General features: G+C 24.8%; 4 protein-coding genes across 4 annotated transcripts; all 4 read right to left on the bottom strand.

Annotated features, from left to right (window-relative positions):
- Positions 1–127: 127 nt before the first annotated feature.
- Positions 128–4,064, bottom strand: LOC103579578 (solute carrier family 35 member E3). Its single transcript, XM_008561009.3, has 5 exons — positions 3,468–4,064; positions 1,948–2,100; positions 1,606–1,688; positions 1,373–1,511; positions 128–1,058 (listed from the first exon to the last, which is right to left on the bottom strand). The coding sequence occupies exons 1-5, from the start codon at positions 3,954–3,956 to the stop codon at positions 990–992; spliced, it is 933 nt and encodes a 310-aa protein (XP_008559231.1). The 5' UTR covers positions 3,957–4,064; the 3' UTR covers positions 128–989.
- Positions 4,065–4,942: 878 nt separating this feature from the next.
- LOC103579577 (DNA primase small subunit) lies at positions 4,943–7,848 on the bottom strand. The gene is made up of 5 exons (XM_008561008.3): positions 7,675–7,848; positions 7,416–7,566; positions 7,165–7,340; positions 5,807–6,207; positions 4,943–5,651 (listed from the first exon to the last, which is right to left on the bottom strand). The coding sequence occupies exons 1-5, from the start codon at positions 7,760–7,762 to the stop codon at positions 5,244–5,246; spliced, it is 1,224 nt and encodes a 407-aa protein (XP_008559230.1). The 5' UTR covers positions 7,763–7,848; the 3' UTR covers positions 4,943–5,243.
- Positions 7,849–9,438: 1,590 nt separating this feature from the next.
- On the bottom strand, positions 9,439–11,306 carry LOC106693088 (soma ferritin). Its single transcript, XM_008561005.3, has 3 exons — positions 10,122–11,306; positions 9,845–10,036; positions 9,439–9,729 (listed from the first exon to the last, which is right to left on the bottom strand). The coding sequence occupies exons 1-3, from the start codon at positions 10,368–10,370 to the stop codon at positions 9,457–9,459; spliced, it is 714 nt and encodes a 237-aa protein (XP_008559227.3). The 5' UTR covers positions 10,371–11,306; the 3' UTR covers positions 9,439–9,456.
- A 150-nt stretch (positions 11,307–11,456) lies between these two features.
- LOC103579575 (soma ferritin) lies at positions 11,457–14,159 on the bottom strand. The gene is made up of 3 exons (XM_008561006.3): positions 13,871–14,159; positions 13,544–13,768; positions 11,457–11,802 (listed from the first exon to the last, which is right to left on the bottom strand). Exons 1-3 carry the CDS (start codon positions 13,967–13,969, stop codon positions 11,617–11,619), a joined length of 510 nt encoding a protein of 169 aa, XP_008559228.1. The 5' UTR covers positions 13,970–14,159; the 3' UTR covers positions 11,457–11,616.
- Positions 14,160–14,827: the final 668 nt, after the last annotated feature.

Raw genomic sequence — 14,827 nt, 5'->3', positions numbered from 1 at the left:
GGAATTCTACTGGCGCAATTTATAAATAGAATCATAAAAGTAAAAAAGTTTTACGAGGATTGTAAGAGAAAAATGATACAATTAATTTTTTTTTTTTTTTTTTTTTTTTTTTTTTTATTAAATATATATGTATATTTTTAAAAGTTTTGTACAATTGAAAAAAAATTTATTACATTTTTGTATAAACAAAATGTTGTATATTTACACTTGTTGCAATAAAGATCTTATTCGGCTGCAATGAAAAATATTTACTTACAATTAAACAAATAACATATATGTATATATTTATAAATATTTATATTTTGATATAGACTTGTCATAATCAATGGTATTTTTTTAAATTTGCTAAGATTTTTTATCGCATTTCTTTGAATTTTTATTTACGATTTTCAAGGCAGTGTTTTTATGAAACGGCCCGAAAAATATTTTTAAAAAATATAGTAAATATATGGGTTTTAAGAATATGAGAATTTTTATTATCGTCCTATCAATTTAAAAAAAATGATACTAAAATCAGCCGACGTCTAATAATTTTCGAATTTTTTTTTTAGAATGAAAAATTATAAAAAAAAAAATATTTGAAAAAATTACGCCTATAGTTTTTTAAATTTTCTACATCTGCATAACTTAATATTTTGTATTTTTGTCATTTGTCGAAAAAAAACTCCGAAAGTCTGTTAACTTTATGATCTATAAAAAAACAAAAATTGTAAAATTCACTATAAGTGTAAATGTAGTACACATAAGACTATTTTCAAATTACATATAAAAAAATTAAACAATTAAATTAATAAAATTAAAAAAAAATGCATGTACTGATTGTAGAATTTTCTAAGAGTCCATTTTTTAATTTTTTTGTTTAAATAATTTCATTTTATTATTTAAAAATTTTTAAAATAGTCAAATGTCCGCCAACTTTACTGTCATAAATTCACTGACTGCCCTGACAATTTTATGAGGATTCCACTTGAGTACTAAGTTAATTTTGATTATATTTTATGTACAAAAGGTTTCCCTTCTTCAATTTGTGACTCTGCTATTGACTGATTGTCTTTCATCTGTAAATTAAAATTAATTAATATGATAATAAGATCAACAGGCAACCGCCAATTTTTTTAATTAAAAAAATATAAATTTTAATATAAACGTAAAAAAAGGATTTTCAAGATCATTGAGTGCAAATAAATATGTAATTTATTTATAAAAATAAAATATTGTCAGTAAATATTGACATCAAATATTAAATAATACTTTAGCAATTAGTAAACGTTCAGTAAACGCAGTAGTAATACTTTAGTAAACGTTTTTTCAAACTTTTGTTAACAATTTTTTTTTTACGCGAAAATTTTATATAAATTTCTTTCAAACTTGCCTTCACATGAGTATAAGAAATAATTCCTCCTAATGTCAACATTATTCCAATAGCTTGATTTAACGCTAATGACTCTTCAAATAAAATAGAACCAGCCAATAATATTAAACATAATTTACAATGACCAACCATATTGTATCTAAATTATTTCATATTAATAAATTAAAGAAAAAATATTATTTATATTATCTCTTATTAATTACACGTGTAATTAATGATGTAAAAAAGGATACGTCAATGGTGATGTCTTTCCAATAATCCAATAAGACGTAAGATTTACAAAAAATGCAATTATACTAGAAAAAAATACCATCATCTAAAACAAAAATCAATTATTTTAATTTATTAATTATTTAAATAAAGACAAATAATTAGAACAGAAAAAATTATGATATCGAGTTAGCCGATGTCTAGTAATTTTTTGACTTTTTTCAAAATGATAAACTATAAGAAAAAATTACATCTATAGTTTTTTTTTAGTAATGAATTTGTTGCCAAAAAATTCAAAAATTTTCAATTGTCTTCTAGCTTTGGAATCAAGAAATAATTAATTGTTTTTTAAATACAAAACTCACAATATCAAAAATAGTCCAACTGTGACTTAAAGTATTTCCAATAGGTTCAGCAATTGGTACAATAAATAAAAGCATTATAGCTGATAAAGGTGCTTGATAATATAAAAGTTGCATAGGATCCATTTGTAATTCTTTTTGTTTTTGATTAATCCACTGTAAGATAATTAAATAAATTAAATATTTTTTTAAATCTACAAAAAAAAAAATAGTCGTAATAAAAGATGGGATAACGAAAGTTCTTGTCATAATGAATTTGTTATAGTAACAAATAAAATTGTGTCGTAATTAAAAAGTGGATTTGATATGAAAATATTGCCGTATTTCAAAGACGGCATTTGTTACCGTAAGTAATTTTAGCTTATGATTACAAAAATTTTTTTTCGAGCTACAAATTCCTTCTGTTACCTTAACAAACCAATTTTTTAGTGTAACAAAACAGTTTTGTTGCAGTTATAAACCATTTCCCTGATTAAAAACTCCAATTGGAAAATTCTAATTCGGATTTAATTGGAAATTTTCGATTAACTTTCAGTTACTCTTAATTTGATCTAATCAGAACGTTCCGAATTAATCTGATTGAAAGTTAATCAGAAGTCGGAAAGTTAATCGGAAAAAAAATTGTTATTTTTCGATTGAAAAATTTCTTTGAATTTAATCGGAAAATACACGAAAAATCAATTTATTATTTTCCGATAAAATCCGATTTACTCAATCGGATATTTGGAACATTTCCGGCAATTTTGACTGAATGTTTTTTTCTGATTGAATTTGATAGAAATCTGATTTAGTTTAAATCAGATTTCATTGGAGTTTTTAAGCAGGATTTTCAGCGCAATAAACAATTTGCTATCATTACAAAAACATTATAATCACAACAAATGTTTCGTTATCCATCCCGTGCAAAAAAAATTATTTCCAAAAAGATTAAAAAAAATTTCGATATGTCAAACTTCCAAATTTGAGACAGATCAGAACTTTGAGTGGAACTTTTGTAATTTTCATCGTAAAAAAATAGTTCATCTAGGACTTGATCGAAACGAATTTCGAGTAAAAAAAACCTTTTTAAACACCCATTTCTTAAAACGTATTTTTAATACATTTTACCCCCGCTTCAGAAAAATTTCTATTAGAAATCAATAGCTCCATAAGAATCAAAAGACAGTCATGATAAGTTCCAAACTCGAGATCTTTGAACTTTTTCGAAGCCAGAGTAAAACGTGTTTTTAGAAATATGTTTTAAAAACTTTCCTTTCTGATTCCAATTTTGCTCAGATAAAATCCTAGGAAAACTTTTCTATTTTACTATCAAAATTACAAAAGTTCAATAAAAGTTCCACTGGATGTTCTGATCTTTCTCAAGTTTAGAAGTTCCACGTATCCAACTTTTTGGAATTTTTTGGAACGAATTTTTTTCACAGGATATATTAAGGCAGAATTTGTTGCCAGATTTATCTAATCTTGTATTTACGAAAAATTTCTTTATAATAATAAAAATTTGAATAAGTAATAATAACATTTACCACTTGATATACAGATGTAACAAGTACTCCAAGAGCCGCATAAATAGTTCCTAAAATATTGAATTTTATGTCATAATAAAAATTAATAATAACTCCAAATACAATTGGAATCAGTGTTAATTTAACTGGAATACTGAAGTGCTTATTGTAAAATGACATTTGTATAATAATGACACATGGTGTTGTCAACATTTTAGCTATCTGATAAGTTCCAACGGTATTGTGTGCCAAACTTAAATTCGTCAACACAACAAAACCACAAAATGTCATTGCAATAAATAACATTTCTTTAATCGCAACATCTTTTATACAAAATACATCTAATTTTTCACATATTATCAATCCAATAAATGTTACTATAAAATGTATCATTGAGAGAGTTATGTTTGGAAAACCCATATTATAATACACCCATTTATTTAACAGTACAATTATTATTGAAAATAATATATTAAGTACTAAATATAATACTGTAGTTTTTTTGTTCATTTTAATATTCTAATTTATATAATTTACAATTATTTTTGACAACCGGCATGTCTTTACTGTGTTATTTGTTATTATTTGCATTATTTTTCTGTATAATATAGTTAATATTGGTATAGTTTTTGTCGTTAAATTTATTCCAAGTTGGTAAGATAAAGAGCCCCATTATTGACACCGTCCTAGTTTCTGACACTTTCAACTTTATTTTAAATTTAAAAAAAAAATTGACCAATATATAAATAAATTTGTATTTATTTTTAAAAAACTCATTCTGTTCCTAATTAACCGGGAGTGGATGTGGAAGCTACTTATTAGTTATAGTCGATACTTTATTTTATAATAGGACTGTATTTTCCTGGTTTTAATTTTGATTGTTGTTACATGTAAAAAAAAAAGTGTGTAAGTAAAATTTTGGTTTTATTTAAATTAAAAATTATTGAATCAAACTTGGAAAATAAAAACTATGTTTTAAATACGATAGAAATGTTATTTAGCTAAATATAGCAATGGCGCGAAAATATTTAAATTTAAAAACTCAAATAATTTTCTTCACTTAAAAAAAAATTAACACCCCCCCCCCCTACACATACACACATAAAGAAAGTCTTTAAAGTATTTATCACTTTTATTTTTTTACAAATTAGGTATAAATATTACAAATTATAACTAGTTATTAATATATTAATTAACTTAATTAGTCATCAATTTTTTTTAATGATTTAGTTACTATACTAATAAAAAAAAATTGAGAAATTTATAGGAGGAAATTTTTGATAGTTTATTTTCCATAACAAAAGTAATTTTATTAATCATTTTTATATATTTATATGTAGATTTAAACAAAATATTAAAATAACTCTTTCGATTATTGTATGCTATTTGATACATTTTAATTTTTAATGAGAAACTAACATTATTAATTAGCAATTAATATTTATTTAAATTTTCATTTAAGACTGAAATCAAATTAACGTTAAATTGTAATCTTATTTAATTGTCATTACAATTGTATTTAATAATTATTATAAATTAACTTTTTAATAATAGTATAAAATTATTTTACTAAAGATTAAATTTTAAATTCAAAAAATCAACTCTTATTCAAAAAAAAAATTCTCAAATTTTTTCGTTCATATCCAAGTGGCACAAAAAAATGATTTATTTTTTGTTAAATTAAACAAAAAATCAACAATTTTTTTTGTACCACTTAGGTACACGGTGTAAAAAAAAGGACAATAAATATTTCAAAAGAAAATAAAATTAATAAACTATGAAAAGTTAGTAGTTAATTTAAATTTCCATTGCCTCAAACAATTTATCGTCTTTACTATTTCTCGAGTGCTCTAATTTTCGTAAAAATTCATTAAATATATGCAATGACTTATTTAAACTAGTTTTTTTGTAGTCTTTTATTCTTTTAGCATTGCCCGCATCACCTTCAACAGTTTTGTCCAAATCATCATAAGCATTAATTTCTTCAATAACTTTATTTATATTTGGAACTGTCATTGGATCAAATTTATCAACAGCTTTTGGATTAAATGGAACAGATATTTTACCAGTTTTCGGATGAACACAGAACGGAGATTTTAGTAAATGGTTTAAACCTTTAGTTACATTAATATCAAGTCGGGGGTAGCAATATTCAATCATTATTTCATCAATAAAATTTTTATGCTGTCTCCACTTGGAACTTTTCTGTAATAAAGAAAAAAACATTTTATTAATGTTATTATAATAACAAAGTACTTGGTAAAGTAAAAATCGTTATTACCACGTCACAAAAATATTAAATTATATAGAATTCACGTTTATGGCGTAAATAAATAAATAAAATATGTAAATAAACTTACTCCTTTAACTTGTTCAAAGTATTGTAAAAAAGCATTCCATCGGTCTAAACTAGTTGTATATCTATCAAATAAGTTTTTAACTTCTTTCTTAGTCTCTTCATCTGGCAGAGTATCCAAAAACTTGTTGACATTTTTTTCAGACCCCAACATATTTTGTTCTTCAACGCACATGGGTACAAAAATCGGAGTAATAATTTCGAGCGCTCGTCTAATTGATGGATGAATTTTATACAAATTAACTTTTCTCTTAGCATAAGCATTTCCTACTATCAATTGAAAATATTCAGCGATAGCTCCTCTCTGCGTTGAATCTAGTGAACGTGCTACTGAGTCACATATCCAGGCGTGAATACCTCGTCGACCAGAAAATACCCACAAGATATGTTCGAAGCCAAAGTCATCTAAATTTAACACAAAAAAAGAAAAGTAGAAATAAAATGACAACAATATTTGTCTTATCCTTTTAAAAGACATCTTAAAGCTGTGTCTGTGTTACTTGAGAGTGTGATCAAAGTATCTTCGAACACATTTAAAAAATTCATTATGTCACTGCGTATTTTTCAAATTATTTTATCCCAAGTAGCACAGAGATAACTTTAAGATGTCATTTAAAAGGACAAAACAAATTTTTTTTTCTCAAAGCCAAATTTTCTTAAATAAGTAAGACAATGTTGGTCTTAAGAGTCATAAAAAATATGACTTATTTGACAATTATTTGTAATTTACTTTTTGTCATCACTAGTGTCAAGTCTTTCCCAAGTAGCACACTTGGCTTTTTGACATCCATAAGATATCAGTTTGAAGTCCGTTTCTTGAGCTATCAATGAGGCACCAAAATGTTGACAAAACAATCAGAAATTTGTCATCGAAAAAATATTTGTTTATAAAACTTGATACAAGTGACGACAAAAAGTCAATTACAAATAATTGTCAAATAAGTCATCATCTAGACGATTTTTTATTTGACTTTTTTAGGACGGAAAAAAGAAAACAAATGTCCTATGATTTCTAATCCCAACTTCTGTATGTCTTGTTTATATAAAAAAAACAAAGATAAAAAAAAATTTGTCTTGTTCTTTTAATTGACATCTTTATGACATCTTAAAGTTGTCTCTGTGCTACTAGGGTTCAAGCAGATATTTTTTCGGTGAAAAATTTCCGATTGTTTTGTTATCATTTTGGTGTCTTATCGATGTAAAAAACAGCCTCAAAACTTCTATTTAACAGATGTCACAAAGTCAAGTGTGCTACTTGAGATTTAAAATTTGTAAGTGACCAGAACTAGTCGTAACCGATACTTCTCCCTAGGCTGATAAATTGTAATTCAAAATTTTTATAAAAATAATTATTATAACTACCTCGTAGAGCAACGTCAAGTATTTTACAAGCAACTGCCATATATTTCCAACATTTATTACAAATATTAGCTTCGGAGCAACAGGTTCTCACTTCATCGTAATCTGTCAAATCTATATCGAAGACAAGTTCTCTTTCCATGGCTTCTAGTTTCTTTGTTCCTCTTGCTTTGCCTGGACTATAAATAAAATAATAATATACTTTTAATTAATGTTTAATTAATTAATACTTATATATTTATATTTGAAATTACAAAATATTGAAGACTGCGCCGATATCAATTTTAACTGGAATCATTTTTAACAACTCTTTTCCTAAATGATTTTGATCATGAAACGCTTGGTATCTTATGTATACATCCCCATCAAGAGTGAATGAAAATTCTCTGTGTTTAAATAAATCCGCTAAAATAATTTTTTATTCAATTAGTTAATTAATTAATACTATTGAATAGTATGGGTATAACCTTTGAAATGTAAATTCAAAAAATTTTAAATAATAATATACGTTACCGTCTCCGTAGCTAAGCCATTTGTAATATTCATCAAGAGGAAATAATCTTGAATAATAAACTTTTAGAAGATCCATAAAACTATCCATTGTGATTTATTTGAATTTTATTATTATATGATAAATATAAACAAATAATTTCAATTCGTATACGAGTTTTTTTGGTTAAAGATTTGGCGGGAATTCTTATAAATACCAACAAACTATACATTCTTAAAGCTTATTTACAAGTATGCGATTTTTAAAAACTATGAATCAAATTTTTTTTAACTTTTTCAAATGAGTTTACGACAAATTAAATAATTAAAATAATAAAATTTTAAAAAATCCATGCACTGATCTTTTAATTTTTTAAACGTGTATTTGTTTATTTTTATTTTATAAAAATTTTTATTTATTATTTCAAAGTTTTAAAAATTGTCAGATGCCTGCTAACTTTATTGTCTTAGTTAGCCGACGTCTAATAATTTTTGAATTTTTTAAAAAAATGATAAATTATAAAAACAAAATTTTTTTAAATTGCACCTATAGATTTTTTAATTTTCTATATGCGCATATTTTAAGTTTTTTTTTTGTAATTAATTTGTTGAAAAAAAAAAAATGAATTCAAAAATTATTAATTATCTGCTAATTTGAGGATCATAATTAAATTTATGTCAACCCAAGAAAAAATACTTAGATATGATTAACTAAAATCGTAAAGGAATAATTAGAATAGATAAAAAATAAATATGATCTTATTATATATTTGATCACACATAAACAGACACAATAATATATCGACATTCTAATTAGGAAAGTGTCTAACTGATTATTTTTCGTAGGTAATTCTGTGCAATTTTCAGATACTAATAGTCAGAGAAAATATCATTTGAGTAACCTTGACAAAAATACAATACATATACTAGATGAAATTTATTTTTAGATGAAAAAAAAATTTTTAACTTCCTTTTCTTCGCATAAATGGAGGATTTTTTGAAATGAAGTTAGACAATTTGCTAATTAGAACGTCGATATAAAGAAATATAGTCATGAATACCTGTGAAAAAAGGGATTATTTTTGCGTAGATCTCCAAAATAAAACAATTATAGATCGACGTAAATCTGCGTAGATCTAATTCACTTTTTCACGGGTAATGATTATGTCAGATCAGATTCTGTATTTGGTCAACTGAGTATTTTTTTTAGGAAATAAATAGCCTATGAATAAAAACTCCGATTGAATCTTATGGAAAAATTCTAATCGGATTCAATCAGGAATCTCCGATTAACTTTCAATCGGAAAAATGATTGATAATAAAATTATTATTTTCTACTTGAATCCGATTATAATATTTCAATCGGATTTAATCGAATTCAATCATAAAATAATCGAAAAAATAAATGATTATTAACCGACTCAATCTGATTAAAGTTAAATCATAGTTAATCGGAACGCTCCCAAGTGCATTTCCGATTGACTGATCGATTTAAATCAGATTCGATTTGAGTTTTTAATCAGAGCGCAGTCATTTGAACTGACAAACAAAAAATTTCAATGGCTAAAATTAATATTTAATTAACAAATGAACTTTTGAGAAAAGAACAGACATTTGTCATAAATTAACATTGATCAAATTTAAAATAAATTAAAGATCGAAAATATGTGAACATGTACCGAATATTTTTTTGAATTTTTAATTAGCAAATATAAAATGAGTTAATTATAATTTATTACTACAAGTGACAGTTGTAAATTTGTGATGTCATTTTAATAAAATAATAACTTAGTTATATACTTAAATTTATTTTTCATTATTATTATTTTTTAATACATTAAATTGTGGTTGTACATAATTATCTAATAAATCTTTATCAAATATAAATCTTGAAAGAGTTTTATCTCCAATACCAGAAAGAATAGTTGTAAATTTTTCATACTCATTAATACTTTTCATTTGATTTTCCATAAAATTACTGATTATAAAATCACTTGCATTGAGGTCTTTATGTTTTTCAGCAATTTCATATGCAGCAGCTAATTTATTTGATACATCGACTTCTAACTGCAAAGCTTCCTGAAGTTACAAATAATAAAAAATTAATTAATTTATATATTATTAATTTAATTGTGATAAATAACTAAATTAATAAATGTAAACTGCGATTAATTATATATATTTTTGTGAGTACTTTGAACGCATAGAGCGGACAGTTCCAGTTTTGATTAGTTGGAGGTGTAATACCGGAAAGATTAACAGATCCTCCACGCATATTAACATAATTTAAAAATTGTATTGCATGTTCATATTCCTCGACATACATTTGAGTAAAATAAGATTGACAACCTGGCAATGCTACATCTGCTCGGCCAAAATATGTCGCCTTATATCAGAAAAATAAATATTACATATATATTAACGATAAAAACTTTTTAATTATGTTGATATTTTTTATTTATATTTTATACCATAGATAAATAATTGTAAAATGCTTTGAATTCGGTATTGATTTGTTGATTAAATGCTGTCTCTGTTTCAGGATGAAAATTAAATTTAATCCGCTTTTCTGTAGGCCATTTTTTAACTTCTCCATCACAATCATTTGCACTTTTTGATGAATAAATTTCTCCATTAAATTCATTTTTATTTTTGATATAATTACGTTTTGGAATATTTGTTATTAGTTTTGAAAAAAGTACTCTTTGTATCATTGACATTATTAGTTAAGATTTTTTTTTAATCACATTAACACATTAAAATTTTAAATTGATAACAAGGTTAAAAATTTTTATAATAAATGAAGTAATCTACTAATGACAATTGATCACTTTAATTTGAACTTATGGTTTTGCTCCCACCAATATATAATATTTTTTAAAAGATTCTACTCATGCGCAAATCATAATATTGTGATGGAAATGGAGACATTGTAGTGGGAGCAAAATTTTAAATTCTTACCGAGACAACTTTATTTATTTATTTTTTTAAATTTGTGTTGAAGACAATATTATTTTAGTTGAATTGACAAGAGAATGTGACTCGGCTCGTTTCTGTTGCTAAACAAAATAAAAACGTTTTTCGAGCTCGAAAAAGTATGAATAATTTAAATTTCAAGCTGAGTTAAAAAACAGCGGGAATTTTTAGGACTGACCTACAGAATCAAACATTTTCCAGACTTTTTTTTATTACAATTAATTATTGACTTTTAAGTCTTATATCTCATATATTGACGATTATTTTTAATATATAATATTATTGCGAAGCATAAAGTTATATAATTTATCGCTTCATATCTTATACACAGAAAAAAAGGATTTCTTGGCCCAAGAAAAATTTTTCATTATGAATTAAAAACAAAAATTTTCTTAAGACTAAAAATAAATTTATTGGCGCGAAACATTTTTTCTCGCTCCAAGAAAATTTTAGTTTTCAATTCATTTAAAAATTTTCTTGGGTAGATTAAAAATATTTTATGCCACAAAATCCTTTTTTTCTATCTAAGTATACATTGTATAGGCTTAAGAATAATGTGATTTAAGCACCAATTTTTTTTCAATGATTGTAATCATTAGATCTCGCTACTTTTAATCAGCTACGCTGAGCTGAAAAAGGACTATTATAATCTCTTTAATAAAAAATGATCATCAGTAATTATTTGAATCAATTAGTAGAGCAATTACTAATTTTCACATAAATATAAGTTAATTTTTTGAATAACGATAACAAATTTTTGACACAAAAGTTTATTTTATTGATGATCACCAATGAAGTAAATTCTTGTATCAATAAAATTTATCTTGTTAAAAATATTTTTCGCTATATAAAATATGTAGGTATGTAATTTTGACTTATGTTGATGGTATTAAAAAACGTTGCGACGCCTAAATATAAAAATATGAGCAAAAAATATACCTAACAAAAAATCAAAATTTAAAATTTTCAATGTTAATAATTTTTTAAAAGTTATTCTTTTAATGATTTATCAAACATAAAAACTCCCAGACCTTCGCCAACTCTTTCAAGATTTGTTACATGATCGGCAATTTCTTTTATTGCATCAACTTGTTCTTGCAAAAATTCGTTTTCTAAAAAGTCCACAAAATTTGGATCGTTGTGACTCGATGCCAGACTGTGAAGTTCCAAAAGACTCTAAAATAAAATAATAAACAAATTTTACTTTATCATATAATAAAATTATTGTTTAGAAAATACAATTTTTTAAAATTTGGAATGAGTTTTGATTTAATGGATCAATGTAAAAGTTATTTTATTATTAATTGAATTTGTTTAAGGTGACGTGAGGCCATATCAGTTACTTTGCCTGAGTATTCAATGAAAAAATTCAAAGAAATTAAAAATTTTTCTACTTTTTCAGAGAAAAATAGAGCATGCGCATGTTCATTTAATTTTTTTTTTTGCTTCAAATAGAAAAATTCTACTTTCTAGCCCTCTAAAAATGTTAGGAATTGAAAATTTACGTAAACTGTAGTATTATAACAATTCAATCATGCAATATTGACTTGATTAGATTACTTTTACAAAATAAAATTTATATTAACAAAGATAGAAGAGCCGAAATTTGAACCTGAGACTCCTCACTTGCGAAGCGAGTGCTTTTTAAATTCCCGCTAAGAAAATTTGAAATTTAAAAAAAAAAGGAAGTTAATGGTTTCGATCCGATTTTTGAAAACCGAGTTTTCAAAAAATCTCGACATTTTGAATAGAATTTTCGAGTTCAAAAGTTAGTAAATAGCGGGAAGTTTCAGGATCAAACAGTTTTCAGATTTTTCTTTATTTTTCAATTGAAAATTTTCTTTACTGCTCTTATAATTAAATAGCAGGTTAAGATAATTTGTAGAGGCCTTAAATATTATACATATAAGCGTTAATTATATATTTTTGAGATCATGACATTGGGGTGCGCATCTCTCTCTGCTAGCGAAGAGCGCTCTACCACTAAGCTACACCCCCAATACAAATCACGATTATTCGTAAGTGTGTGGTTGTGTAGATAACACAAGTTACCATCCAAATAAAAAAATACTGGTTTAGTATGTATAAAAAAAAAAAAATAATAATTCAAAGCTTACAATGAACTTTCTAATCAGCTTAGCTTCATATTAGAGTCACCGCCCCTTTAAATACGGATTACGTTTATGAAAAATCGGCCTGAAATTGACTTAAAACGGGTTTAGTAATCGAAAACTTGAATTAATAATACTCTTTACTCTTTTCAAATAAAAAAAAAAAAAAATAAATAAAACAGAGGCAACTTAAGTCTGGAAAATTGATTGACTTTGACATGTTGAGAGCAATGTACTATCTTAAACGCTTCGCGTTATTAGGCGTAAAAAAAACGATACAAAATTAGATTGCAACCCGAGTTACGCCACTAATTGTTTTAATAGAAAAAAAAAAAAATATTAAAAATTTGTTTAATAAATAATATTTCTAGGCTCTAGGTTACACTTATATTATAGTATCGTCATCTAATTTAAAAATACCACTAATTAAATTTTTATCATTGATCATTAATTGAGTTTCGTAAAATACGTAATTCATTATTAATTCCTAAAAATGATAAATGTTAGTTTAAAATCGATGACAAATTTTTTTTACTCTATATTTAAACTCCACATATGTTTTTTGTTTTTATTAACACCAAAGTAAATTGACACTAATTTTCTTATCCTTGAAACCTCGATAACGTCCATCGTACGTTCATGACGTATGACAATATTTACATTTATTCAAACAACGCATATAGTAAAAAGAAGGAAAATTTAAATAATCAAAATAAATAAACTAAATAATTTTTATACGCAATTGTCTGTCAACTGTTAAAATAAATGTAATTCGAAATTACAAAGTATTGAAATTAATTGCATACCACATTGACTTGTTTTTCAAGCTCCAATGCTGCAGTCATTGCATCTTTAGCACTACCCCAATTCATTTTTTCTGGCGACTTAATGTCAGTTAAAACAATGGATCCTCCTCTTTTATTTTGATATGTCATAAATTTCATGGCATGCTCACGTTCTTCGTCAGATGCTTGTTTGAAGTAGTGATGCAACCCTTGCAAAGCCACATCATGTTTATCAAAATAGAATGCCTTGAAAATTAATCAATACTCAATAAATAATTTGAAACATAACTTTTTTTTTTAGAGATTTAGAATAACAGACGTAAAGAGGTCAATATTTTAAATATTCACCATTGATAAGTATGCATAACTTGCATATAATTCCATATTGATTTGTTTGTTAAGAGCCTCTTCGCAATCTGCATGAAAGTTTTGTCTTACAAGACTCATTGCGTTGTAGTTTTAAAAAAGCTAACTTTTTTAAAAAAAATTATTGTATGTACTAATATTTATATTGTATCGTTTTGCCGCAAGCTGGCTTTCAAACTAAACGTTATTAATGTACGTCTCTTTATTTTATACGGAAAGTTGCTGTCTATTTTTTATTCCACTTTTTGTATAAATATATATATTATAAATCTTAAAAGACATGCGCATGTACAAACATAAATTGACTAAGCTAGCGAATGAACGCTTGGTCAATAAAAAAACACACTCATATTTTTTATCTAATCATACTGAAAAAAATTCTATAAATTTCAATTACAGTTTTGAAAAATGTCAATTAAGTAATTATCAAGTATTGTCTCTGAAAATGTATAATTAAAATTGTTTTCATTTAAATTTGGATAGAAAATTTAAATAAAGTCTATTTACTGGGGCCGTCATCTTATATTTTAATTGATAATAAAGATATTAATGTACCTTTTATTTTTTTTTTTACACGTCTTTAATTATATATCTTTTTTTACTACGTATATTCATTCATTTTTATTTAAATTTATAAAAAATTCTGGCATATTCAAAAAGCGCGCGCTTTTACATAAACCAATCAGATTAAAGTTATAATTTTAAAAAATGTTAAAATTTGATAATTGAATTTATAAAAATTTATGCTTAAATATATAGTATACATTAACAAATTTATTTACGTATGTAACTGAATGTCACTGAATATATACTATATTATTTATATGACGTTACTTATTCCAAAATGACAAAGTTTTTTATTTTTATTTAGTTTTAGGAGGCTTCTCAAAGCCAAAATAGTAATTAAAGAAGTTTTTGATTGTTTATTATTATTATAAA

The sequence above is a fragment of the Microplitis demolitor genome, chromosome 5 (genome assembly GCF_026212275.2).
Source record: "Microplitis demolitor isolate Queensland-Clemson2020A chromosome 5, iyMicDemo2.1a, whole genome shotgun sequence".
NCBI classification, from domain to species: Eukaryota; Metazoa; Arthropoda; class Insecta; order Hymenoptera; family Braconidae; genus Microplitis; species Microplitis demolitor.
Note: the sequence above shows the minus strand (reverse complement) of the source record. Positions and strands in the feature narration are given on the sequence as shown.

Coding starts and splice junctions, on each gene's coding strand:
- LOC106693088 (XM_008561005.3), bottom strand. CDS start 10,370: ATGTCAATGATACAAAGAGTACTTTTTTCAAAACTAATAACAAATATT. Junction 10,037..10,121: donor TTTACAATTATTTATCTATG/GTATAAAATATA, acceptor TTCTGATATAAG/GCGACATATTTTGGCCGAGC. Junction 9,730..9,844: donor GTCCGCTCTATGCGTTCAAA/GTACTCACAAAA, acceptor TTGTAACTTCAG/GAAGCTTTGCAGTTAGAAGT.
- LOC103579575 (XM_008561006.3), bottom strand. CDS start 13,969: ATGAGTCTTGTAAGACAAAACTTTCATGCAGATTGCGAAGAGGCTCTT. Junction 13,769..13,870: donor GTTATGCATACTTATCAATG/GTGAATATTTAA, acceptor TTAATTTTCAAG/GCATTCTATTTTGATAAACA. Junction 11,803..13,543: donor TTGAAAAACAAGTCAATGTG/GTATGCAATTAA, acceptor ATTTTATTTTAG/AGTCTTTTGGAACTTCACAG.
- LOC103579577 (XM_008561008.3), bottom strand. CDS start 7,762: ATGGATAGTTTTATGGATCTTCTAAAAGTTTATTATTCAAGATTATTT. Junction 7,341..7,415: donor GGCGCAGTCTTCAATATTTT/GTAATTTCAAAT, acceptor TTTTATTTATAG/TCCAGGCAAAGCAAGAGGAA. Junction 5,652..5,806: donor ACTTTGAACAAGTTAAAGGA/GTAAGTTTATTT, acceptor TCTTTATTACAG/AAAAGTTCCAAGTGGAGACA.
- LOC103579578 (XM_008561009.3), bottom strand. CDS start 3,956: ATGAACAAAAAAACTACAGTATTATATTTAGTACTTAATATATTATTT. Junction 1,689..1,947: donor GTTGGACTATTTTTGATATT/GTGAGTTTTGTA, acceptor TTTTTGTTTTAG/ATGATGGTATTTTTTTCTAG. Junction 1,512..1,605: donor GGAAAGACATCACCATTGAC/GTATCCTTTTTT, acceptor GAAATAATTTAG/ATACAATATGGTTGGTCATT.